Source organism: Leptodactylus fuscus, chromosome 9 (genome assembly GCF_031893055.1).
Source record: "Leptodactylus fuscus isolate aLepFus1 chromosome 9, aLepFus1.hap2, whole genome shotgun sequence".
Classification (NCBI taxonomy): Eukaryota; Metazoa; Chordata; class Amphibia; order Anura; family Leptodactylidae; genus Leptodactylus; species Leptodactylus fuscus.
In genome coordinates, this window is record NC_134273.1 from 87640810 (window position 1) to 87668192 (window position 27383).

The 27383-nt window shown below is 42.2% G+C and overlaps 3 protein-coding genes across 3 annotated transcripts in view; 1 reads left to right on the top strand and 2 right to left on the bottom strand.

Moving 5' to 3' along the window:
• Window positions 1–2008, bottom strand: part of LOC142217876 (uncharacterized) — a 35748-nt gene extending 33740 nt beyond the window's left edge. The window contains exons 1-3 of the mRNA XM_075286199.1: window positions 1944–2008; window positions 1710–1817; window positions 1125–1238 (exon numbers count right to left, since the gene is read on the bottom strand). Coding sequence (XP_075142300.1) covers window positions 1125–1238; window positions 1710–1817; window positions 1944–1956 — 235 coding nt within the window. The 5' untranslated portion in view covers window positions 1957–2008. The remainder of the gene's footprint in view (window positions 1–1124; window positions 1239–1709; window positions 1818–1943) is intronic.
• Window positions 2009–4724: 2716 nt separating this feature from the next.
• Window positions 4725–6026, bottom strand: LOC142217878 (uncharacterized protein F54H12.2-like). Its single transcript, XM_075286200.1, has one exon. The coding sequence runs from the start codon at window positions 6024–6026 to the stop codon at window positions 4725–4727; it is 1302 nt and encodes a 433-aa protein (XP_075142301.1).
• Window positions 6027–17940: 11914 nt separating this feature from the next.
• LOC142218586 (protein SSUH2 homolog) lies at window positions 17941–26901 on the top strand. Its single transcript, XM_075287390.1, has 13 exons — window positions 17941–18031; window positions 21515–21591; window positions 21721–21882; window positions 22349–22427; window positions 22687–22816; window positions 22901–22961; window positions 23120–23244; window positions 23318–23380; window positions 23762–23841; window positions 23933–24025; window positions 24420–24525; window positions 24669–24776; window positions 25981–26901. The coding sequence occupies exons 2-13, from the start codon at window positions 21528–21530 to the stop codon at window positions 26119–26121; spliced, it is 1212 nt and encodes a 403-aa protein (XP_075143491.1). The 5' UTR covers window positions 17941–18031; window positions 21515–21527; the 3' UTR covers window positions 26122–26901.
• The last annotated feature ends 482 nt before the right edge of the window (window positions 26902–27383 follow it).

Below are 27383 nucleotides of genomic sequence, written 5' to 3' on the forward strand. Positions count from 1 at the left end.
GTACCAGCAGAATAGTGAGCGCAGCTCTGGAGTATAATACAGGATAAGTAATGTAATGTATGTACACAGTGACTGTACCAGCAGAATAGTGATTGCAGCTCTGGTGTATAATACAGGATAAGTAATGTAATGTACACAGTGACCAGCAGAATAGTGAGCACAGCTCTGGAGTATAATACAGGATAAGTAATGTAATGTATGTACACAGTGACTGTACCAGCAGAATAGTGAGCGCAGCTCTGCAGTATAATACAGGATAAGTAATGTAATGTATGTACACAGTGACTGCACCGGCAGAATAGTGAGCGCAGCTCTGGAGTATAATACAGGATAAGTAATGTAATGTATGTACACAGTGACTGCACCAGCAGAATAGTGAGCGCAGCTCTGGGGTATAATACAGGATAAGTAATGCAATGTATGTACACAGTGACTGCACCGGCAGAATAGAGAGCGCAGCTCTGGGGTATAATACAGGATAAGTAATGTAATGTATGTACACAGTGACTGCACCAGCAGAATAGTGAGCGCAGCTCTGCAGTATAATACAGGATAAGTAATGTAATGTATGTACACAGTGACTGCACCAGCAGAATAGTGAGCGCAGCTCTGGGGTATAATACAGGATAAGTAATGTAATGTATGTACACAGTGACTGCAGTAGCAGAATAGTGAGCGCAGCTCTGGAGTATAATACAGGATAAGTAATGTAATGTATGTACACAGTGACTGCACCAGCAGAATAGTGAGCGCAGCTCTGGGGTATAATACAGGATAAGTAATGTAATGTATGTACACAGTGACTGCACCAGCAGAATAGTGAGCGCAGCTCTGGAGTATAATACAGGATAAGTAATGTAATGTATGTACACAGTGACTGCAGCAGCAGAATAGTGAGCACAGCTCTGGGGTATAATACAGGATAAGTAATGTAATGTATGTACACAGTGACTGCACCAGCAGAATAGTGAGCGCAGCTCTGGAGTATAATACAGGATAAGTAATGTAATGTATGTACACAGTGACTGCAGCAGCAGAATAGTGAGCACAGCTCTGGGGTATAATATAATCTATGGCGGTTGTACCGCAGCAGGACTGTACATTATCTTATCCGGCATCCTTACCTTGTATGAATTCTTGATATTTGGGACATTCAGTTTCTGGTGATTCCTCCTTCTTGAGGGTCCTTTCACTGACCAGATCCAGATCTGAGGACTCTGCAGACTGAATCTCAGGACCTAAAGTGAATGGATTGTGATTAATAGTTTTGTCGTGGGTTAGTCGCAGACTCTTCTTAGTCAGACCCCTCTGACCCCCCCACAGCCTATGGAATACACTTAACGGGGGAGGGGAGATCCATCTATTATATCTATGGCTAACCTAATGGGGTTGTCCAATCAGAAAGCTTCGTCAATGTCATCTTTTAGGGTACATGGGTTCACAATGGGGGGTGATGGCTCTATATCTTATATAAGGACAATTCATTTGCTGACAGCAAGCAGAGATGTTTTCTGGATAAAGTTGTCCAGGATTATAAATAAATCTCTCCTGGACATGGATTTTCTAGCTTTTACATGAATGGGTACGAGCTGCAATACCACACCCTTCCACATGTACATGAGCAGCGCTGTCCTAATAGCGAATCCTTTTTTCTAATCTTGGACAAATCCTTTTCTCTGTTTCACCCTGCAGTCATCGATCACATTTACCCTGAGTTAACTCTTTATATTGGGAACAATCACTCCTATCAGATTCATCATCCTTGAGGGATATTACACTGAATGGAGAAGAAGACCCCGAAGGGTTAAGCTCAGCCCCTGAAGAGAAAAGCAAATGAGTTATCAGGGAAGACAAAACGAAAGAAATAGAAGAAGGAATGTAACAAAATAATAATAATAATAATAATAATAATAATAATAATAATAATAATAATAATCTCCTACCTGCTTCCTCCATGTCTTTAGGGCCACAGGTTGCTGACCTCTGCTCGGGGCTATGCTGGGACTTGTAATTTGTATCTCGGACTGGAGCTGTGACCAGTCAGTGTAGTATAATCCTGACACAATGTAACGCTGCGGTCACTGCCTGCAGAGCCAGTTGCTTCATCCATGTGCAGTAATATTGGGGAGGAAGTGTAATAGTGTAACACATGGCATATATATATATATATATACACATTGCTGCATGTTATCCACTGTATCGATGCTCATGATGTAAGTGTTTGGATTTCTTGCACCATTTCTTGCGCTGTCATCTCCAGGAAGATCTTGTGTAAGGCAGGATATCAGCACAGTGTGTACAGGGTTTCACAAGGAGAAACGAGAACATTACAATGTAACAGGAGGCTGAGACACAGGTGACAACATAGTGTGTTATAATACTGACCACTGCCGCGGGGATTGCTGGGACATGTAGTTCCACCATAGCTGCTATCTGCAACATTGGTACACTTGGAGGGTGACAGGATGAGCATGAGTGCTATGGGGCTCATGGCAGGGGGCGCTGGGCAATGTATGTACCAAGTGCAATCCACTAGGGGGAGCCCAATACTTACAGACATACACAGGCCTGCACTGAGCTCATCACTACCTGTGCGTATCTATATAGCGCCCCTGGTGGTGACTGCTCCAGTATACTAATACATTGTAAAATCAGTCAGCACATAATTGGAGCAAAGTACAAAACCTTTTACATTAGTAATGTCAGTATATAAGAAAGAGTCTTTGTACCATGTGAGCCAGTGGATATGAAATGAAAACATTTTTCATAGAAGTCCTCAGTAGTTGGTACCTTTTTTTAATGGCTAACTTAAAAAAATATTGATGACATATATCGAACTTTTGGGAACAGTAGTGTAACAGACCCCCTTCTCGTCAAACTAAAAAGTGACAGGTGCCCCGCCCCTTTTTTGATGTAACACGCCCCTTTTATTATATGACCACGCCCCCTTTTATATGATTATTTTTGACGTCACTACGGCCATTTTATAATTACCCCCCCCACACACACACACACACACACACACCCCTCCCACACCCCCCCCCAACCCCCTTTATAAATATGATGCTACGCCCCTTTTTATATAAGCTCTCCTTTTGCGCTGGCATAAATGATATTTCTTTGATAGAAAGGAATATCATTCATTTCAGCGCAAAAAGTGCCCGCCCCCCTTTTTATATATATGCTTCTCTCCTTTTGCGCTGGCATAAATGATATTTCTTTGATAGAAAGGAATATCGTTCATTTCAGCGCAAAAGTGTCCGCCCCCTTTTTATATATGCTTCTCCTTTTGCACTAGCATGAATGATATTTCTTTAAGGAATATCACTCAGTCCATCGCAAAAGTGTCTATAGTTTTATTTAAGATAAATAATATACCTATTTATTGTTGATGTAACCAGCTATGTACTTCAGCACCGCTGCGTGGCGTCATGAGTCAAGCTCCTACACATCCACCCCAGAAGACGGCAAGACATATTGTGACATGGCCGTACAAAGTTCCCCTAATACAACTATGGACCGTGCTTCTGCGCAAGCGTGTAGCGCAAAAACATGTCTTGACATGTAGAGGACCTGGGCGCAATGAGCGATTGGCATGACCGCGCATGGCTTTTCAGCAGAACTTATGGTACATTCTGCGTACGAGCAAAAACCACAAACACACAGCATTTATCATTCGGATTACCCACTACACTGGAGGGTATATTTAATTCGGCCATTGAGCTGAAAAAACATGTTCCAGCCGGGAGGCTCTGTTATCTAATGTGACCTTATGTGACAATGAAAACATTTGAATGGTGTTTGAAAAACAATTGAGTGGTTTTAGAGCCTGGTAAACAATTGAATGGTTTGAGAGCCTGGTATCTAATGTGACTTTATGTGTCAATGAAAACATTTGAATGGTGTTTGAGGGCCTGGTAAACAGTTGAATGGCTTGAGAGACCTAGTATCTAATGTAACCTTATGTGACAATGAAAACAATTGAATGACCTGAGTGTCATGAACTCTTAAATACATACATTATGTGAGAAAACTAACAAACACACAATAATTATTTAAAAAGGTTTATTCAGAATGTCACAGCACAATAAACTTAGTCAAATGAACAGGCTCTACAGACTTGATTATATACGAACAAATTTTTCCCATGCACACAACGCAATGATTCAGATACGAAGTTGCTGACTAAAGAATCATTTCTTTTTAAATCTGAATTAAAATGATTTAAAATGTCTCTAAATGGGACGCCCCTGCTAAGCCAATACAGTATGTATATGCAATAATGAGCGCAGTAAGCTGAGTCCACACTTTGTAGTTGCCGATCCTGATAAACGTAGCTGGCAGAATTCTGATGTAAGAAAGAAATAAATTCTTTAGGAAATACAGCGTTCGATGGAGCAATCCCATAACTGTCAAAGAATATCGCCTTTTTCCCGTCACATAGTACAATTAAGATCCAGTGGGTCCCCGGACGAGTAGAATCATCGGTATTGACAACAAAGGCAGCGGGGTGGTCTTGTATTCTGTATTGTGGTAAGAAGTCGCACGGAAATACGCCGTAAAATATTGTCTGTGTGTAGGGGTCTGAATTCAGAATATTTGTAATCTGTAAAGTATTCATCATCGGTAGCTGTTGTACAATTTCTTCTGATAGACGGAACAAATTTTCTTGCAAAATCCAGATTTCAGTTTTTTCAGATTTATTTATTCTTAATAATCTAATATCATGAAAATATCACTTCACGTTCATGGGAGATTTGAAGAATGTCAGAGTTCACAGCGTATACAATCATGTTTAGCGTATGAGGCGTTGGAACTGCGAACCTTATTTCAGCACGCAGGTTCCCCGTTTTAACTAGGGAGAAATGGCCTCCGGGTTCTTGGTCAGGTGTTAGATCAAAAGCAAATAATGTATACCCGTTCAGGAATTCTTCACGATCTATGGATAATCCGCTGTCCGATTTCTGTTTGCCAGCGATGTGCACAAGTGCCATATACTCTCTTACAGCCTGCTCAGAGGCGAAATCGGGTTGAAACGGTCGCGAAGGTACTTGGTGGCCATCATAATAAAGTGATGCTAGTGATATATTGAAATGCTCAAAGCATAAAGGGTTCTTCGCAACGGATCCAGAAAACGCTTCATTGTCAACAAACCCCAATATTACAGTTTTGGGTATTTGTCCTAGGAATAGGTTCTCATGATTTGCAACCCGGGTGCCTTGAGGTATACTGTAGACTTTCAGAGAAGCCTTATCAATACTGTACTTGGCGGGATTTGTTAGAAGGGCTTGACTGTGGCCTATTCTGACCGCAGGAGAGACCTGAACACGTTTAACATAGAGCGCTGCAAGGAGAATTTGCACCTTGTACGGTTCAGCATCAGATGACATGAGACAGAAAGTGTCTTTATTCCTCGAGAGTTTTATCTTCAGATCCAGACCATTAAGTAACAGCTTGGGCTGATTAAATATGTCCGCGAAAATCGGCCCCAGCAATTCCACAGGTCTCGAGCGTGCGGTTGCCCGAGCTCTTTTGATAAACCCCAAATTTTCACCATCCAAAGTACGTGTGTTATGGTGCCCCGCAGTATCTTTATAGAACAGGCCTGCTGTAAATTGCGATTCGAGGGATTGATTGGAGTAGCTCAGCAAGGTCTCAAGATATGCGCGGTAGGAATATAGATTATCAGATTGGGATATAAGTCTATCACCCAGGGTAACATCCACCTGATTAAAAAGAGTTGCTATAGGATAGTTAATAAAGCCCACACGGGCGCCGTCAGCGATGGCCGTGTTATCCTGTTTCACAATTCTACAGTTTATGTATAAAAAAGTGTTGTTAAGATCATAATAAAAATCCGATGTGCCGGAGATGAAGAACTCCAGAGGCGCCTTGTCCGTCAGAGCAGCGATCGGCTGCGCTTCCACAAAGAAAGAATTTTCAATACTTGTTTGAGTAGGTGGTATATCGAAAATATCGAGTTCAGATTTCGTACATTCCTCAGATGCCTCGTGAACGAAAGCCATGACGGATGATTAGAAGATGTCGTCTCGTGTTCGCCTTACAGGTTTATGACTCCGACCTCTTTTACGCTGAGGTTTCTTATTCATGAGTAGCGGGGGTAGTGGTGATCGGGCACGCCTTTTTCTTTTACGGGATGTGTTTACAGTATATACAAGACCCGATCCCTTCTGCTCATCAGCCGTGTTGTTGATTTTGTTCATCATGGCCGCTGATACAGATGTAACAGCGTCTTTAGCGATGTTTCTCACAGCCGTTTTTACATGCGGTTTTACTAACTCGATTTGCAGGTATCCACGTATTAAATTTATCAGGGTAACCGCGCCACTTGACAAAACATAAAATTTGTCCACCACTACGTTTCCTTCTTATTATTTTCTCAATCTTGTAGACTTGGTTCTCATTGAATGTTATTTTCTGTATTTCTTCCTTATAAAATGATCCTTCTATAGGCTCACCGCTCAAATCGGCGATCATGTACAGCGGTCTTCTGAATCTTGTGTTGATTCCAGTAATGATAAATATTTCCTCGGTGTATGTCTGCTCATAACCTTTGGCGAACACGTGCTTATACTGTGAAATCCTTACATGGTCACCTACCTTTAAAGTAGGTTTTTCCTTTTTAGCCTTAGATTCCTGTCCGTAAATTCTTCTCCATATTGTTAATGAGTTATGCTTTGATACTTCGGCAGGACTACAACCTATCGTTCTGTGATAACTGTGGTTGTAACTATATATCAAATCAGGTAATATGTTAATATATCTATAAGTATTATGATGACTAAGATATTTCCACATTCGCGTTTTAAGGGTGCGATTAAATCTCTCAACTATGGCCGCTTTTACAGAATTTGTAGTAAAGATCTGTTCTATCGCGTAAATCTTGCATAGCTTCTTCAGGGGTGCAATCATAAACTCACGGCCTCTATCCGTCTGTATTTTTCGTGGTACACGGCCGTCAGTTTCAAAAATCAATTTCAGCGCTTTTGCTACCGTGCTGCCCGACTTATTATGCAGAGCTACACACCATACGTAACGGGAGAGAATGTCTATCGAGATCAATAAATAATTAATGCCGTCATTGTGTGATGAGAGATTATTCATACATGCCAGGTCCATCTGCCATTGATGGTCAACGTTCGCCACGAAGATTTTATTACGGGGAAAAGATTTGCGTACTGGTTTAAATAATGTATAATTATCTTCATTCTTGAGGTATTTAATAACTTCTTTGCGAGAGGCGCTTGCTGAATTCCTATATAAAGCGTCAATACCTCCATAGGATCCAGGAAGTCTGGGGTTATAATAACGATCCGATAACGCCATTTTTTTCAGTACACTACTTAGGAACAGCAACATATTTTAATTCAGTGATACGTAGTTAGATTACAAATTTTCCTGAGGGGGCTGGGTATTCCAACCCTCCTACCATTCACGGGGCGGAGACACACACCCCCTACCATAAAGCTGTGAGGGTATTTATTAGAAGCACTGGTCAGTGTTGTGTACATTCGTCTGCACTGACAGAGAGCCTCGCTCTAGTCCTCAGCATTCAAGCCTATAGAAAAAAAAGGTAAGACTTGCGCTTTTTATTTAGCTTTTTTTAAAAAAGACTGTGCATTCATTAATAACGTATGAGATATTTTCTACTAGATAAATTAAGTTTGATTCTAGCATATCAGTTTATTAACACGTTGTTTTTGTTATCAGATGGAGAACAGAAATAATGGTAGTGAGGTCAGCGAATACAGCGATCTTGTTACTGATTCCCAATTAGGTAAATATACCGTGTACGGCTAATAATTTTGCTCTATTTAAGTAATTTTGCTCTATTTAAGTGTGTAAAAATACTAAAAATATAGATTTTTTAACAATCGCCCCTAATTAGCTCACATCTGTGAATCGCTGCCGGAGTATGTATTAGAAGACCCCGAGATATACCGCGATAGTTTAAATCAAAATTTTACTGACCCCCAATTAGGTAAATATATCATGTATGACTAGTAACTTTGTTCTATTTAAGTGTATAAAAAATTGCTAAAATACATTTATTTCTTTTGTACCTAATTAGCTCACATCTCTGAAGCGCTACCGGAGGGTGTATTAGAAGGGGACATGACATACAATGATAGCCTAAACCGGAATTTAAAGAAAGCAAGCGATGGTATGTTATTTATTTAATCTCGGTTTAGATTTTTTTCTATTTCAACGTATAAAAAATGCTAAAACACATTTTCTTTTGTGTCTAATTAGCTGTAACCAATGAATTGCTGTCGGAGAACGTATTACAGAAGCCATTGAGTGTCAACGGCCGTGTTGACCTAAGCAGAAAGAAAGGTATGATTTTATTTAATCTTGGTTAATACGTAATAAAAACAAAATAACAAAAAGAAGACTAACAATACGTGCTCTACATGTATGCTGTTTATTGTACATATAGTATGAATAACAACACTTAATTTTTGATTTTTTCAGTCTACACATTTAAAAAGCCCAAAAACAAGGAAAATAAAGAAAATGTTCAGCTTACTAAAGTGACTGAACCTGACGTATCAACACCACGTATAGCATCTGTAATGACGCAGGATGAAATCGACGCCATGTCCAGCATTGTATACGGAGTCTGTAAGTAGAATAATGACTGAACTGTGTGATTCCTATTTACTCGGCAAAACGTTAATAGGCATTGTAATGATACACATTTACGTTCTTTTCACAGCAAGAAGACGTCGACCACATAGACTATTCAACACATTATTGAGTGAGAATCGTGACCAGAACACCACATCGGCAGCTGTCGTGTCAGAGACCGTGCAGTCAGGAGTTGTGTCAGGAGCAGACAACACGGAGCAGGGTAACCAGGGCCTACCGAATGCTATGACTTTTCGGCCCAACCGCTTACCTTTGGATATTAATGTCAAGGATTCTGGAAAAAAACATGAAGAAGGGAGCAAGAGAAAACACGCAACAAAGCATCATCAAGCATCAGTAGAGGTCCCAGCTGTGCGTAATCCGGCCGTAAGACACATACCACTCTCACCAATTTGCGAAGTTGTTACAGCACCCCTCAAGAAAGCACACAATGGTGAGTCAATCTGTATAAAACCAGATAATATTATACGGGTTTGTCACAACACAGACACTGAAAACACAAGCACATACGTTACAATGCATCCTGCAGGTACAGCCACGGTACTGCCGTCCGGATCTGCTGTAGTGAGCAATGTAGCCCTAAACACATCTACTCCTACCAGTAAAACCACGGGTGGACGCCGTCGCTCAGCTGAAGCGAGGACGCCACAATCCATTTTCGCTGCCTGTAAATCCAAGGTATCACAATCTGTATTTACTAAAGCGAAAAAACCAAAATTGGAACACACTGAAGAGCTGCAAGTTTTGAATGAACTAGCTCTCGTGTATAAGCATAATGTGCAGCTTTACCGTGCACGTCAACTCATCACCATGATGTTGTCCCGGTATAGCCAAATACATTCAGATCCCAAAAATCCACGCACATTCAGCTCACACAATCTAGCAGAACTAAAGAAACTGAACAAGATGTATGCTGTGACCGCTGAAACTATTAGTGTTCTGAATTCACAGATAGGATCATGCTTATGACTAGACATGGTTGGTAATGGAATGAAGTGTCTGCCCAAACCACACACAACGGGTGCTGCTAATCGTAAGCATGTTAAGCGAGCTATAAACATGTTGATACGTTCTAGGAGGTCATTGGCGGCCAGGAGGCGCAGACAGAGCCGTACGCATGCCATAGAGGGGTGTATAGAATCAGAGATGCATCAGTTACCTCTACAAACGAATTCAATTCATGAGGTCCAGGACAATCATGGTGACGAGATATCTGACACACCTCAGTCATCTACTGGTGTAAGTCATGAGGTACAATCTGATACACCACCGCCACCTACTGGTGAAAGTGATGGGGTGGGTTCAAACCGACCCTCTGTGTTTTTACAACACATTTTTCATCACCAGAGAGTGCTTGCGGGTTTTAACGGTATTGTGTACAGCGAGCATTTTCGTTTTGTCAATCTGGACCGTATACACTCTTTTGTAGAGGCAATCGATGCGATCCATACAGCCGTTCAGAATTTACTAGACAATCTGCTTAGTGACATAGAGCCTGGTGATTTTGTGCAGTTAAGACTTTCAGGGGAGGGCAGTCTAGATCCTGTTTACTCAACAAAGCAGTCCCGTGAGAGTTTCAATGCAGAGGAGTTTTTAAACGCTGTAGCGAATGCTTTACAGAGTAACGCCGAGTGTTTAGCCGATGGTCGCCTCAAACTGACGGTCACAGCCTGGAATGACAAAGGTGAATTTATTTACAGAGGGGACCCGATCCCCGGATCTAATATGTTGGACCTCATTAAACACGCCACGCAGAGTCACAGCTTGGTGAAAAAGAATACGCCTCCCGGCTGGGACGTATTTTTCAGTTCGATGGCCGAATTAAATGTCCCCTCCAGTGTGGTGGGTAATCCGACCAGAAGGGGAAATCTGGATCGTTTAAAAATGAATTTGACTCACCCCTCAACTTCAGAACTACCTCGGTCCAGAAACCCCATTTTCCCCACATCACCCACAGCCTCGGGGCTGCCCCATGCGACTTTATTACCTAAAGTGAGAACTTTTCCACTATTACAGCAGGCGTGGTTAACATTGTAATAATATGTATTGTGTTTTTGGTTTTCTGAATAAAATTATTATATATTTTTTTTAAAAAAATAAATGCTGTGTGTTTGTGGTTTTTTACTCGTACGCAGAATGTACCGTAAGTCCTGCTGAAAAGCCATGTGCGGTCATGCCAATCGCTCATTGCGCCCAGGTCCTCTACATGTCAAGACATGTTTTTGCACTAAACGCCTGCGCAGAAGCACTGCCCGTAGTTGTATTAGGGGAACTTTGTACGGCCATGTCACAATATGTCTTGCCGTCTTCTGGGGTGGATGTGTATGAGCTTGACTCATGGCGCCACGCAGCGGTGCTGAAGTACATAGCTGGTTACATCAACAATAAATAGGTATATTATTTATCTTAAATAAAACTATAGACACTTTTTGCGATGGAATGAGTGATATTCCTTTAATATTAAAGAAATATCATTCATGCCAGTGCAAAAGGAGAAAGCATATATATAAAAAGGGGGCGGGCACTTTTGCGCTGAAATGAATGATATTCCTTTCTATCAAAGAAATATCATTTATGCCAGCGCAAAAGGAGAGCGTATATAAAAAGGGGCGGAACATCATAATAAAAGGTATAGGGGGGGGGGGGGGGGTGAGTTAATTATAAATGGGGCGTAGTGACGTCAAAATAATCATATAAAAAAGGGGCGTGGTCATATAATAAAAGGGGCGTGGCCACGTCATAAAAGGGGCGGGGCACCTGTCACTTTTTAGTTTGACGAGAAGTGGGGCTGTTACACTACTACACACATATTTATAAAGGGGGTTGGGGGTGGGGGGTGGGAGGGGTGTGTGTGTGTGTGTGTGGGGGGGGGTAATTATAAAATGGCCGTAGTGACGTAAAAAAGGGGGCGTGGTCATATAATAAAAGGGGCGTGGTTACATCAAAAAAGGGGCGGGGCACCTGTCACTTTTTAGTTTGACGAGAAGGGGGTCTGTTACACTACTGGGAACTACTAAAGGTCCCTTCATCAGGATGTATAACACAGTTTCTGAAGGTAGGTACATGCCTATATCCATATATTTATATATCTCCATATGTATACCTACCTTCAGGAACTGTGTTATACATCCTGATGAAGGGACCTATAGTAGTTCCCAAAAGTTCGATATATGTCATCAATATTTTTTTAAGTTAGCCATTAAATAAAGGTACCAACTACTGAGGACTTCTCTCCAAAATGTTTTTCATTTAATGTCAATATAGACAGACAGAGTCAGACCGAGGATCCTTGGGGCCCCGGAATCATTAAATCACCCCCCAACTGTGTATATTATCCTGTACTGTGACATCACTGTGTGTATTATCCTGTACTGTGACATCACTGTGTGTATTATCCCTGTACTGTGACATCACTGTGTGTATTATCCTGTACTGTGACATCACTGTGTGTATTATCTCTGTACTGTGACATCACTGTGTGTATTATCCTGTACTGTGACATCACTGTGTGTATTATCCTGTACTGTAACATCACTGTGTGTATTATCCTGTACTGTGACATCACTGTGTGTATTATCCTGTACTGTGACATCACTGTGTGTATTATCTCTGTACTGTGACATCACTGTGTGTATTATCCTGTACTGTGACATCACTGTGTGTATTATCTCTGTACTGTGACATCACTGTGTGTATTATCCTGTACTGTGACATCACTGTGTGTATTATCCCTGTACTGTGACATCACTGTGTGTATTATCCTGTACTGTGACATCACTGTGTGTATTATCTCTGTACTGTGACATCACTGTGTGTATTATCCTGTACTGTGACATCACTGTGTGTATTATCCCTGTACTGTGACATCACTGTGTGTATTATCTCTGTACTGTGACATCACTGTGTGTATTATCCTGTACTGTGACATCACTGTGTGTATTATCCTGTACTGTGACATCACTGTGTGTATTATCCTGTACTGTGACATCACTGTGTGTATTATCCTGTACTGTGACATCACTGTGTGTATTATCTCTGTACTGTGACATCACTGTGTGTATTATCTCTGTACTGTGACATCACTGTGTGTATTATCCTGTACTGTGACATCACTGTGTGTATTATCCTGTACTGTGACATCACTGTGTGTATTATCCTGTACTGTGACATCACTGTGTGTATTATCTCTGTACTGTGACATCACTGTGTGTATTATCCTGTACTGTGACATCACTGTGTGTATTATCCTGTACTGTGACATCACTGTGTGTATTATCTCTGTACTGTGACATCACTGTGTGTATTATCTCTGTACTGTGACATCACTGTGTGTATTTTCCTGTACTGTGACATCACTGTGTGTATTATCTCTGTACTGTGACATCACTGTGTATTATCTCTGTACTGTGACATCACTGTGTGTATTATCTCTGTACTGTGACATCACGGTGTGTATTATCCTGTACTGTGACATCACGGTGTGTATTATCCTGTACTGTGACATCACTGTGTGTATTATCCCTGTACTGTGACATCACTGTGTGTATTATCTCTGTACTGTGACATCACTGTGTGTATTATCTCTGTACTGTGACATCACTGTGTGTATTATCTCTGTACTGTGACATCACTGTGTGTATTATCTCTGTACTGTGACATCACTGTGTGTATTATCTCTGTACTGTGACATCACTGTGTGTATTATCCCTGTACTGTGACATCACTGTGTGTATTATCCTGTACTGTGACATCACTGTGTGTATTATCCTGTACTGTGACATCACTGTGTGTATTATCCCTGTACTGTGACATCACTGTGTGTATTATCTCTGTACTGTGACATCACTGTGTGTATTATCCCTGTACTGTGACATCACTGTGTGTATTATCTCTGTACTGTGACATCACTGTGTGTATTATCCTGTACTGTGACATCACTGTGTGTATTATCCTGTACTGTGACATCACTGTGTGTATTATCTCTGTACTGTGACATCACTGTGTGTATTATCTCTGTACTGTGACATCACTGTGTGTATTATCCTGTACTGTGACCAGGGCCGCCGATAGGGCAGTACTACCGCTACTGGCGTCAGGGGCCCGGCCAAATTGAAAAATTGGGGGGGCCCGGCCCCTGGCGCCAGCAGTCCAAGGGCTGGATTGGGGGACGGGGACCGATCGGGGCCCTGACATTTCGATCGGGCCCCCTGCAGTGCCCACTGCCCAGGCCCCAGGTCAGAGGAGGTTGTTTAAGCCAGTGTGCCGGGTGTGCCGCGGGGAAAGTTCCCCAGACGCATGCCAAGATTGGCACGAGAGACCTACCGTACATTGCAGGCACAGCAGCCAGTCCCTGCTTGTAAATGTAGACGGAGCGTCCTTACACTGCTCTGCTAGAGCTCAGGTGTAGGACACGCCCCCTTCTCTCCCTGCCCACCAATCAGAGGTGAGCCTCTCACTGCACAGGATAAGGGCTCCCTGGACCTGCTGCTACACGTGAGGAGCTCCTGCCGTCTGCAGCCCTGAGGAGGAGGAGAGGAAGCTGAACAAAGTGAAAGTAAAAGAAAACACCAGGTTAGTAACTATTCTCATTAATGTCAGGCATTTGGGGTTATTACTTTAGTGTTAGTAACTCCATGTACCTCACATTAATAGCAATTAACCCCATCATGTCCCTCATATTAACTCCTGTGTGGCTCACATAAGAGTTAATAACATGTGTGACATATGGGGGTAATATATAATGAAGATATTTACTTAATTATTACCTCCATATGTCTCACATATCAGTGTCCCTTATGTAAAGCACACAGGGGGTTAATGTGAGGGACATGATGGGGTTAACTGCTATTAATATGAGGCACATGGAGTTGTAACCTGTAATATACATGACCAGACTTTTTATACACAACTGTGGATAAAAGTACAGACCTATACATTTCTAAGGACCCATATATACAGCCATTCTTTTTGTGGCTGTGTATCTGGGCCAAATTGAAGAGCTGAAAATTATAGAGCAGGTCCTATATCTGTCCTATACATTCCCTATATCTGTCCTATACATCACCTATATCTGTCCTATACGTACCCTGTATCTGTCCTATATATATACCCTATATCTGTCCCATACGTACCCTATATCTGTCTGCATTTGTGGCCCTGTCAATTAATTTTTAATGTTTATATCAGTGAAAACCACATGCGTGCCACTTGTATGCAGGAGGCGTAAGGCTGAGGCCCCACGTTGCATAAACGCAGCGTTTTTGTTGCAGATTTTGCTGCAGTTTATTTCAACCAAAGATTCAACCATTTAGAATCTATATTATTAACTATATGTATAATATGTACTGTTTTAGTGTCATTTTGTGCCATTTTGGTTGGTGGTGTGCCCCGGGATTTTTGAAGTGTAAAAAGTGTGCCGCGGCTCAAAAAAGGTTGAAAATCACTGGTTTATTGTCGCAAAATGAAGTAGTCTTAAAATGGTGGTGGTGGGGGGGCAGACACTTAGGCTGTATGGGGCCCCAAAATTCCTCATGGCGGCCCTGACTGTGACATCACTGTGTGTATTATCCTGTACTGTGACATCACTGTGTGTATTATCCTGTACTGTGACATCACTGTGTGTATTATCCTGTACTGTGACATCACTGTGTGTATTATCCTGTACTGTGACATCACTGTGTATATTATCCTGTACTGTGACATCACTGTGTGTATTATCTCTGTACTGTGACATCACTGTGTGTATTATCCTGTACTGTGACATCACTGTGTGTATTATCCTGTACTGTGACATCACTGTGTGTATTATCCTGTACTGTGACATCACTGTGTGTATTATCCTGTACTGTGACATCACTGTGTGTATTATCCTGTACTGTGACATCACTGTGTGTATTATCCTGTACTGTGACATCACTGTGTATATTATCCTGTACTGTGACATCACTGTGTGTATTATCTCTGTACTGTGACATCACTGTGTGTATTATCTCTGTACTGTGACATCACTGTGTGTATTATCCTGTACTGTGACATCACTGTGTGTATTATCCTGTACTGTGACATCACTGTGTGTATTATCCTGTACTGTGACATCACTGTGTGTATTATCCCTGTACTGTGACATCACTGTGTGTATTATCCCTGTACTGTGACATCACTGTGTGTATTATCTCTGTACTGTGACATCACTGTGTGTATTATCCCTGTACTGTGACATCACTGTGTGTATTATCTCTGTACTGTGACATCACTGTGTGTATTATCTCTGTACTGTGACATCACTGTGTGTATTATCTCTGTACTGTGACATCACTGTGTGTATTATCCCTGTACTGTGACATCACTGTGTGTATTATCCTGTACTGTGACATCACTGTGTGTATTATCCTGTACTGTGACATCACTGTGTGTATTATCCCTGTACTGTGACATCACTGTGTGTATTATCTCTGTACTGTGACATCACTGTGTGTATTATCCCTGTACTGTGACATCACTGTGTGTATTATCTCTGTACTGTGACATCACTGTGTGTATTATCCTGTACTGTGACATCACTGTGTGTATTATCCTGTACTGTGACATCACTGTATGTATTATCCTGTACTGTGACATCACTGTGTGTATTATCCCTGTACTGTGACATCACTGTGTGTATTATCCCTGTACTGTGACATCACTGTGTGTATTATCCTGTACTGTGACATCACTGTGTATATCATCCCTGTACTGTGACATCACTGTGTGTATTATCTCTGTACTGTGACATCACTGTGTGTATTATCCTGTACTGTGACATCACTGTGTGTATTATCCCTGTACTGTGACATCACTGTGTGTATTATCTCTGTACTGTGACATCACTGTGTGTATTATCTCTGTACTGTGACATCACTGTGTGTATTATCCTGTACTGTGACATCACTGTGTGTATTATCCTGTACTGTGACATCACTGTGTGTATTATCCTGTACTGTGACATCACTGTGTGTATTATCTCTGTACTGTGACATCACTGTGTGTATTATCCCTGTACTGTGACATCACTGTGTGTATTATCCTGTACTGTGACATCACTGTGTGTATTATCCTGTACTGTGACATCACTGTGTGTATTATCCTGTACTGTGACATCACTGTGTGTAATATCCTGTACTGTGACATCACTGTGTATATTATCCTGTACTGTGACATCACTGTGTGTATTATCTCTGTACTGTGACATCACTGTGTGTATTATCTCTGTACTGTGACATCACTGTGTGTATTATCTCTGTACTGTGACATCACTGTGTGTATTATCCTGTACTGTGATGGATATCAGTCAGTTTCTGTCTGTTACCCATAGACTTCAATGTTAAAACAAATAACAGTCACTCTCCGTCCGTCAAGAATTCATTTTTTTCACATGGCCACCATTTCTGCATTTTAGGATTTTTTTTGTCTGCTGGGAAATAAACGGACTCCGGACTGACTGGATGTGTAATGGACACAAGATAGAATCCCATTGAAATGAATGAAATTTTTAATGGATTTCTGACGGTTCCGCAGTGTTCTCTCCTGATATCTTGTAACAGACACTGACTACGGACACTCCTGACGGTCTCCAATAGTAATGTGAACACGCCCTTACTTTGCTGTTCTGTATAGGTGTTATTATAAGGATACCTGGTATGTGCGGTGTCATTGCTCTTCTGTATTACATGAGCTCGGGGTTTTCTGCAATGTAACATAAGCCTTGGGTGTGGCCGCAATCTACAAGTGTGCACAGAGTCCAATGCAAAGGAAACCTCCTTATACTGCAGAGGGATTGTGCAAGGACTGCAAGGCTGTGTCCTGTATACATGTGTATATGTATCTCCACACACGGGTGTGTCTCTGCACACGGATATATCTCTGCACACGGATGTATCTCTGCACACGGATGTATCTCTGTGCACGGATGTATCTCTGCACACTGACATATCTCTGCACACGGATGTGTCTCTGCACACGGATATATCTCAGCACATGGATGTATCTATCTCTGCACACGGATATATCTCTGCACACGGATATATCTCTGCACACGGATGTATCTCTGTACATGGATATTTCTCTGCACATGGATGTATCTCTGCACATATGTGTACATGTAGTCACTTCTCCACTGTTTGTATAGGGCCGAGGCTCTGACATATTACTAGTATTGTAATCCCACCCAGATAACCCAATTACTCCCACCCCCCTCCCCCAGCCCGGGACCCACCTCACATTCCAGTAAAGAGCCGCCACAGGACTCCTCTCCCCACAGCAGAGGGATCTCACACAAGTCTCTCCCATTACACCAGGTTTTGGGCTGCTCGCCACGTTCCAGGTACTGTATATAAAGATGCAGCAGAGCTCAGTTTGTCATTCGGTGCACTCAGGAGGACGGCAGGCTGTATTATCTATGGATTTACATGGGACTGCAGGTGGCGTCTGCAGCTGTATTATCTGTATTCAGTGTTCTGGTGTTCCCTTCAGCTCTGCTACATCCTTAGTTTTGTAACATTATCACAAAGTTCTCTTTGCTTTCTGTTCCTTTCCTTGAGTTGTTTCTTCTGATTTTGGGGCCTCTGCAGGGACTGAGGTGTTTGCTGAGACTTGTAGTTCTTTACTTGTGGGTCCTGCACTGGGATCTTGTATTTTGAGCCTTGCACTTGTAGGGTCAGTTCTTGGTCACTGCAGATTGTTCTGCCCAGCTGCAATGTTCTGCAGGCCGTCCCTTATTGTAGATGGAATATTATGGTGGGTGGGCCGCAGCTGCTGCCCTGCTATAGTCTATGGGGCACGGAGAGATGCTGTTTATAAGGGGTCACTCACCCTGCAGTGAGCAAGATCTGCTGAAACCAGAGACGGCAGATGCAGCCTGGACCCTGCTGTGTTAATGGGCCCCGGGCCCCTGTGTTACACCAGTGTTATAACTGCACATGGGGAGGGTTTGGGGCTGGGGCCCACAAGCCTCCATTTAGGCCCCTTCATCCATTTCTACTTGGGGTTATCTATAGGGGGTGCAGAGGCAGCAGCTGCCAGCGGGCCCTGGAGCCTCAGGGGGCCCAATGGTCTCTCCATGATATAAGAGATTTAAATTGGGGGGGGGGGGGGTTTGTATATTTTGCTCTGGGGCCCAGGAGCTTCAGGTTGTTCCTCTGGATGGAGGAAACAGGGAACAATGGCCGACTGACCTGACGGAGGAGGGATGCCTGGAATAATAATAATAATAATAATTCCACCCCTCGTCACCTCCTTCACACCAGGGATACAAAGTAATACAATGTTTCCTGTAAGAATTTGTTCCATAAACTAATAAACCCGACTTTCTTCTGTTCCCTGATCTCCATCTGATCTTGTGAAGGATCGTAAATACTTTGTTACCTTCTACTGTTGTGGATTTTGTATCTGTTTCTTCTCTATACACATCTAAAGCTGCATCAAGAAGTCTGCTTGCATCCTGATAACAATGCATTGTGGGAACAGGCTAGTATGATAATGCTCTGTGTGCTTGCAGCTCTGGAGGTGTCTGGAGGACGTTTCCTTAGATTGGGGTGTCATGTAGTAGATCAGTCTGCAATGTGACAGGGACGGAGGCCGCGCCATTAGGACGGGAGTAATCTGATCGGCCCTCATGAAAAGGTTATGTATTTATAGCCAGGGCTCCAGGACATGACCACAGAATCTGTATACTATATACTGGAGGCGGCCGAAGGTCTGAAGTGTCCCAGCAATGTCTCAGCTCAAACAGGGCAAACTGGTTATCATTATGGACACCCCAAAAATGTCAGGACACGTTTCTGCATTGTGAATAGCTATATACAGATGTAGCAGAGCCGAATAGTTGTCACCACACTGCAGCAAATGTACATAGCAAATACCGGCAGTCCCATGTAACACCACAGATAACACAGTGATAACTCTCTGAGTACAGGTACCACTAGGGGGAGCTCACTACATACAGATTATACAGTCACCACTAGGGGGAGCTCACTACATACAGATTATACAGCCACCACTAGAGGGAGCTCACTACATACAGATTATACAGTCACCACTAGGAGGAGCTCACTACATACAGATTATACAGTCACCACTAGGGGGAGCTCACTACATACAGATTATACAGTCACCACTAGGAGGAGCTCACTACAGACAGATTATACAGTCACCACTAGGAGGAGCTCACTACATACAGATTATACAGTCACCACTAGGGGGAGCTCACTACATACAGATTATACAGTCACCACTAGGAGGAGCTCACTACATATAGATTATACAGTCACCACTACGGGGAGCTCACTACATACAGGTTATACAGTCACCACTAGGAGGAGCTCACTACATACAGATTATACAGTCACCACTAGGAGGAGCTCACTACATACAGATTATACAGTCACCACTAGGGGGAGCTCACTACATACAGATTATACAGTCACCACTAGGAGGAGCTCACTACAGACAGATTATACAGTCACCACTAGGAGGAGCTCACTACATACAGATTATACAGTCACCACTAGGGGGAGCTCACTACATACAGATTATACAGTCACCACTAGAGGGAGATCACTACATACAGATTATACAGTCATCACTAGAGGGAGCTCACTACATACAGATTATACAGTCATCACTAGAGGGAGCTCACTACATACAGATTATACAGTCACCACTAGGAGGAGCTCACTACATACAGATTATACAGTCACCACTAGAGGGAGATCACTACATACAGATTATACAGTCACCACTAGGAGGAGCTCACTACATACAGATTATACAGTCACCACTAGGAGGAGCTCACTACATACAGATTATACAGTCACCACTAGGGGGAGCTCACTACATACAGATTATACAGTCACTACTAGGGGGAGCTCACTACATACAGATTATACAATCACCACTAGGGGGAGCTCACTACATACAGATTATACAGTCTCCACTAGGGGGAGCTCACTACATACAGATTATGCAGTCATCACTAGAGGGAGCTCACTACATACAGATTATACAGTCACCACTAGGGGGATCTCACTACATACAGATTATACAGTCACCACTAGGGGGAGCTCACTACATACAGATTATACAGTCACCACTAGGGGGCGCTCGCTGTGTATGGATTAATACAGTGTTTGTTAATCTCATTGCATAGATATAATAAGTCATCTCCAGGAAACCTTAATGGAGTCCTATTAAGTACAGGAAAGATGTGTTGTGTAATCTTCCCCTCCGCTGTTCAGGGACTGCCAAATTCTGCTTTCTAGGGGATTGGATATGGGGTGTGGGCGCAGGGTTAACACACAATGTGCTATTTGCAAACCTAAGATACCGGTTCCTCCAGTGCATTATTGTCATGGCTGAGTTCTCTCCTTAAACCAGCGCTCGCCTCATGGATCGATCTAACAAATAATGAGGGGAAGTGAACGTAATGTGTCTGCATGGCTGCCTCCTTCTAGAAATAGTATCATGTTTGTCCAGTGGTTTTGTCTGGTATTGCAGCTCAGCTGTATTGAAGTGAATGGGCTTGCAGTACTACTCACAACCTGCAGACAGGTGGGGCGCTGTTCAGGAAGAAAGCAGCCATGTTTTCCTTGTCCTATAAAAGGTTTGTCTGCTTCTTGTAGTGGTGGTGTCATGGCTGCCACAATCTCGCCCCTCTTTGCCGCTGCTCCTCTAATGTGACGGTGCGCTCCCTGCTGGTTGTTGTTGTAAATGACAATTATTATTTAATTTTGTTTCTTTTTACATTTCTTGTAATTTCCTATAAGAGGAGAATATTTTCTTATTTTCTGCAAATTTATTTTTGTTCTAGGTCGTCAGGAGTCATGGAAATGCCAGATTATGGACAACCTGCCCCCCCGTTCCAGCCGGGGTACCCCATGAACCCAGGTAACGCCGGAGTGCTCAGGGTTTCTGGGGAACATGGAATTAAGATGGGATCATGCAAACGATATAACTGGCCTCTAAAGGGTTAAGTATCTTCTGTTCCCATGGGCAATGATTTTTCTGATTTTCCAGCTCTGCCTCCCGGGCCCCCCTACCCACCAGCTATGAACCCCGCAGTGGCTCCCGGCTATTACCCCTCTGTAAACACAAATGCCCTCGCCCCCCAGGTGGCCCCCTACCCCCAGTTTAATGGCATTCCTGGCTATGAAGGACTTGCTGGTGGTGACGGCAACGGTGAGTAAATTCACTTATGTTACATTTTAGACTTTTTGCATTGCACAAGTCGGACCCTTAAAGGAATTGTCCATCTAGAGTCGGCCATGGCCTCATCATTGTAGGGGGACCCTAACCCTTGTTACGGTTATATCCAGTGTAGACAACACTCTGTGAGCCAATCAGCTGCCACTCCGGACCGATACATGTGACCTGCACTGATACATTGTATCAATCTGGAGTCCAGGGCGTCCACTTCACTGTGGATCTGGATACAATTGGAACAAAACCTCAGCTGTGACAACCCTTAGCCTTTATATGTAACCAAGAATGGTTGGAATAAAAGTCAGAATCCCCTTTAATATTGCAGCTTCTTCCCTGACCTCTACAGCTCGGATGTGTCCGCTAAGGAGCGGTTTTGCGCTATATGGCGGCGTCTGTTGTCTGAGATGTTCAGTCCTGACATGATCTTATTGTCTTATTACAGATGGTAAATTTCTGCCTCCCCCTCCACCTTTTGGGACAGGACCTGACAATGTACCCGCTCCTACAAACAGGGACTGGCAGTAAGTGGCAGCTTTGTTACATTGTATCACTTCCTTAGATAGATTGTATCCCCCAGGGTTGTCTATGGAGTGCACTGGTCCTGGGCCGTAGGATTGGGCTGAGCAGGTAGGTGTCAGAGCCCTCCTGCCCCTATGGGTGTGATAGAGGGAACTCCTGCCCCCACTATGGTGCCCAGACAGGTATGACCTCAGTAACCTTATGGGATCCCTGTCCGCAGCCGCCATTACTCTGCACCCTCTGACCACTTTATCTCCGCAGGATTCCCTCCATCAATAATGAGACCGCAAAGCAGGCGCTGCTGGACTACGCCAATGGTCAGTGTTGTTACGGGTCATCCCCGGCAGAAGAGATGGAAATTACTCAGCTCAGGCCATTCAACACGTATCGGGTCAGTGCTGCCCCCTATGTTTCCGCTTTGGTAGAGTTATTACATAATTTCTCCCAGTCTTAACCTTCTATCGCCCTCCTGTAGTATCGCCTGGAAACGTTCACAGAGTCGCGGTCATGTGAATCGGTGACCAGACCTCTGACCGGTGAGTGATATTACACTTGTCTATGCAGATTGTCACCATAAAGGATGTTATACTGTGACACTTTGCCACCCAGCTTTACCAGACTCCTGAATGGGATCTATAATGGTGTCCTTATTGGTTCTCATTCCATTTCCTAATATTCTACTTTTTCACTGCAGAGGGCGCCCTGGACTCCCCAGACAAAGGTCCTGCCCCTCAGCCCTGGGAAATCCAAGTGAAAAATCCAACTCTCTTCCACGATGAAACTCTAAAACTGCCCGTTCCTCACACGACTTCCAAAAAGGTGATTTCTCGATCCACCCAGTAATATATTCCAGTAAAGAGTGCAGAGTCTCATCTTATGTATTGTCTTCCAGTCCTGCCAAGAATGTAACGGAAAAGGAAAGATCATCTGTCAGAAATGCAACGGGAACAGCCGGGTGAGTGTGGAGGGGTGTAATGGCAGGAGGCGCCAGCAGGGGGAGCAGTGATGTGGGAGAGACAGAAATGTCATCCTATAAGAGATACATTGTATAAAGGAAACAGAATATCTCATTACGGTATTACATTGTGGATATTGTATAGTATACATTGTACTATATATCATACCTTACTATATATTGTGTATTGACTTTCTTAGTATATATCATGTATATAATGTATGGACTATATCTCGTATTGTGCACCTTTAATATACAATATTTAGTAAGAGATTATACAGTATATGATATAGTAGGCTAGACTTTATATATTATGTATCCACCTATATCTAATTTCTGTTACACATTCCACTATGTATCACATAGTTCCTCTACTTTTAGGTGAAATGTGACGACTGTAATGGATCGGGGAAGCGCGCCAATGAGGAGTGTATGCACTGCAATGGCACTGGCTCTATGGGGTGCGTTGTCTACGCCGGTCACTAATTTTTGCACAATATTTATGTATTTAATGTCACAAAAACATGAAACATATCTTCACATTTATTACAGATGCCAAACCTGTAACCAGACCAATGTCCAGATGTGTCCGGGCTGCAAAGGAAAGGGCCAAGTGATGACTTTCATCGAGCTGACAGTGACCTGGTGAGGAGAGGCTGATCATAGATCAGAGCTGATAACAGGGGACAATAGCTTTACACTAAGGCTGGCCATACACTTGGGCTGCTCCCCTGACCCAGCCCTCTTATACACGTGCACTATTACTTTGGCCGAGTATGCATGTATTCTAAATAGGGAGAGGGGATTAAGCTTCTAGGGGTGGATCAGAATGAACAGACTGAAATCGGGTGAGAGTTGGGGTCACCTTATACCCATTAGAAGTTTGGCGCAGGCGGCTGACCTTAATCTATATGGTAAGCTTCTCCCCAGACTACCATGGCTGATATCAGAGTACAATAGCTTTAATTCACTAGAACAGCAGATCGGTGCAGTGTCGCAGGAGCGCTGGAGTCACAAAGGATTTTCTTTGTATTTGCAGGAAGAATAATGTCTATGAATTCATTCCCGATCATCACTCAGATTTCCCAACCGAACACTTCAAGAAAGTGACTGGAGAGAAGATATACGGAGACGAGCAATTACTGGTGAGACCCTGAGCGTGCTTTATTGGGGTGAGCGGGGTGTCTATAGTCCGACCCCAGTGACATTGTGTTGTAGAACAAGACCCAGCATTAATCTGTAGGTCTATGTATTATATATATATATATATATATATCTATATCTATAGGTGCCTCCTATCATAAACTTCCCTGAACCGTCCATTAACCAGAACTCACAAACCGCAGTGCAGCAGCATTACTCCAAGTTCATCTCCTCAGCGCGAATCCTGAAGCAGGTAAGTATTGGGGGGCGAGAATAATATATGAGATCAATCCTTCTATAAGTATATAAATCTACATCTACACCTATATAAATATCAGAATATGTGTATGATATATATCACCAGCCACTATAATACTGCCCCTATGTACAAGAATATAACTACTATAATACTACTCCTATGTACAAGAATATAACTACTATAATACTACCCCTATATACAAGAATATAACTACTATAATACTACCTCCTATGTATAAGAATATAATTACTATAATACTCCTCCTATATACAAGAATATAACTACTATAATACTACTCCTATGTACAAGAATATAACTACTATAATACTACCTCCTATGTACAAGAATATAACTACTATAATACTACTCCTATGTACAAGAATATAACTACTATAATACTACTCCTATGTACAAGAATATAACTACTATAATACTGCTCCTATGTACAAGAATATAACTACTATAATACTGCTCCTATGTACAAGAATATAACTACTATAATACTGCTCCTATGTATAAGAATATAATTACTATAATACTCCTCCTATATACAAGAATATAACTACTATAATACTACTCCTATGTACAAGAATATAACTACTATAATACTACTCCTATGTACAAGAATATAACTACTATAATACTACTCCTATGTACAAGAATATAACTACTATAATACTACTCCTATGTACAAGAATATAACTACTATAATACTACTCCTATGTACAAGAATATAACTACTATAATACTACTCCTATGTACAAGAATATAACTACTATAATACTGCTCCTATGTACAAGAATATAACTACTATAATACTGCTCCTATGTACAAGAATATAACTACTATAATACTACTCCTATGTACAAGAATATAACTACTATAATACTACTCCTATGTACAAGAATATAACTACTATAATACTACTCCTATGTACAAGAATATAACTACTATAATACTACCTCCTATGTACAAGAATATAACTACTATAATACTACTCCTATATACAAGAATATAACTACTATAATACTGCTCCTATGTACAAGAATATAACTACTATAATACTACTCCTATGTACAAGAATATAACTACTATAATACTACTCCTATATACAAGAATATAACTACTATAATACTACTCCTATGTATAACCTTTCTATCTCCTGTATAACGTTCTGCATTGTCTCCCCCTCCCCCAGAAACAGACCATTGAGTTGTTGCCCCTCACTAAGGTTGAGTACAGCTGGAGGGGTAAGAGCTGCAGTTATTTTGTGTACGGTCGGGAGAATAAAGTGGAGACTAAGGATTATCCGTCTACTTGCTGCTGCGTCATCCTGTGATCGGGGAGTGTTACCTGAAGACTTCTGGACTGTTGACCTCTCATCTCTCCCTGTTGTCTCCTGAGTGTGGCGCTGTATACTGTATACTGTCCGGGGGTTACAGTGTTTCGGGTCCTCTCGTTGTGTCTTCTATGTCTTGTGTATTATGACACTTGTCAGGACGGTTTTATGTTTTTATTCTGTTTTTTGCTCCTTTGTCACAGTTCTGATCATTGTCTCTGAATTTGTTACATTTTTTGTTATCTGCTTTTTAGTAATGGGAACGTTGGGTGACCACTGTTATGACTGCCCCTCTATCTAATACATTGGTTGTCACACAGCTTTCCTAGAGTCGTGAATGGCTAATCTGCCCAGTTAGGTAGTGGTATATGAGAGCTGCATGTTAATGGTCACTTAGTATTGGAACTAAAATGTGACGCTCAGGATTATTATATTGTAGGGCTCTCCTTACGATAAGTCGTCTGTATTCGGTTGGTGGGTTCTGACACCTGGGACCACCAACCCATCTTCAGCGCCCTACTTTGTATAGTGGCTGTACTTGGTATTGCAGCTCAGTCCTGACCTATCTACTGGATACATATATACAGGGAATGTATTATATCGCTTATTACAGGACTATACCTGCTTAGATATAGTAGGTGTATATATATAGGATAGAACATATTGTACAGGTTTTTTTTTTAGCTATTTGATGGCGTCACCTCCACCTGTGACAGTGCAGACACTGCTGCCGTATGTGACGCAATGCAGATCCTTGTTTTATATCCTTCCTGTTTCATAAAGAGATCTGTTACATTAAATGTTCATTTTTACCATAAGATCCTGTGTCTGTTACTTTGTGTCCACTACAGGTCTATGATATACATATATACATACTGTATATTTGTTTAGTCGTGGCGACTAAAGTCTGACACTTCTATATCTACACTGACACATCCACTCATTATGGGATTTTTCTGAGCTGGGGCAGGACTGGACTGTAGCAGATGATGATGATGATGATGATGATGATGGAGGCAGCTATGGAAAACTCTTCACATCTATCTTTTGCTGCAAAACTGTATTAAATACAATGCCATCTGTTGGTAAAAGGTGAGTAGATCTCATGTAATGCTCTCCTTTCACCAGCAGATGGCAGACACCATTACATATGGACTGTCTCACTACAACAACCCAAGGAGATGAGCCAGGAGGAAGAGGCACAAGAGGGGGAGGTTTAACCCCATAATCTCCCCCTGTATATGCCCCTCTATATATAGAAG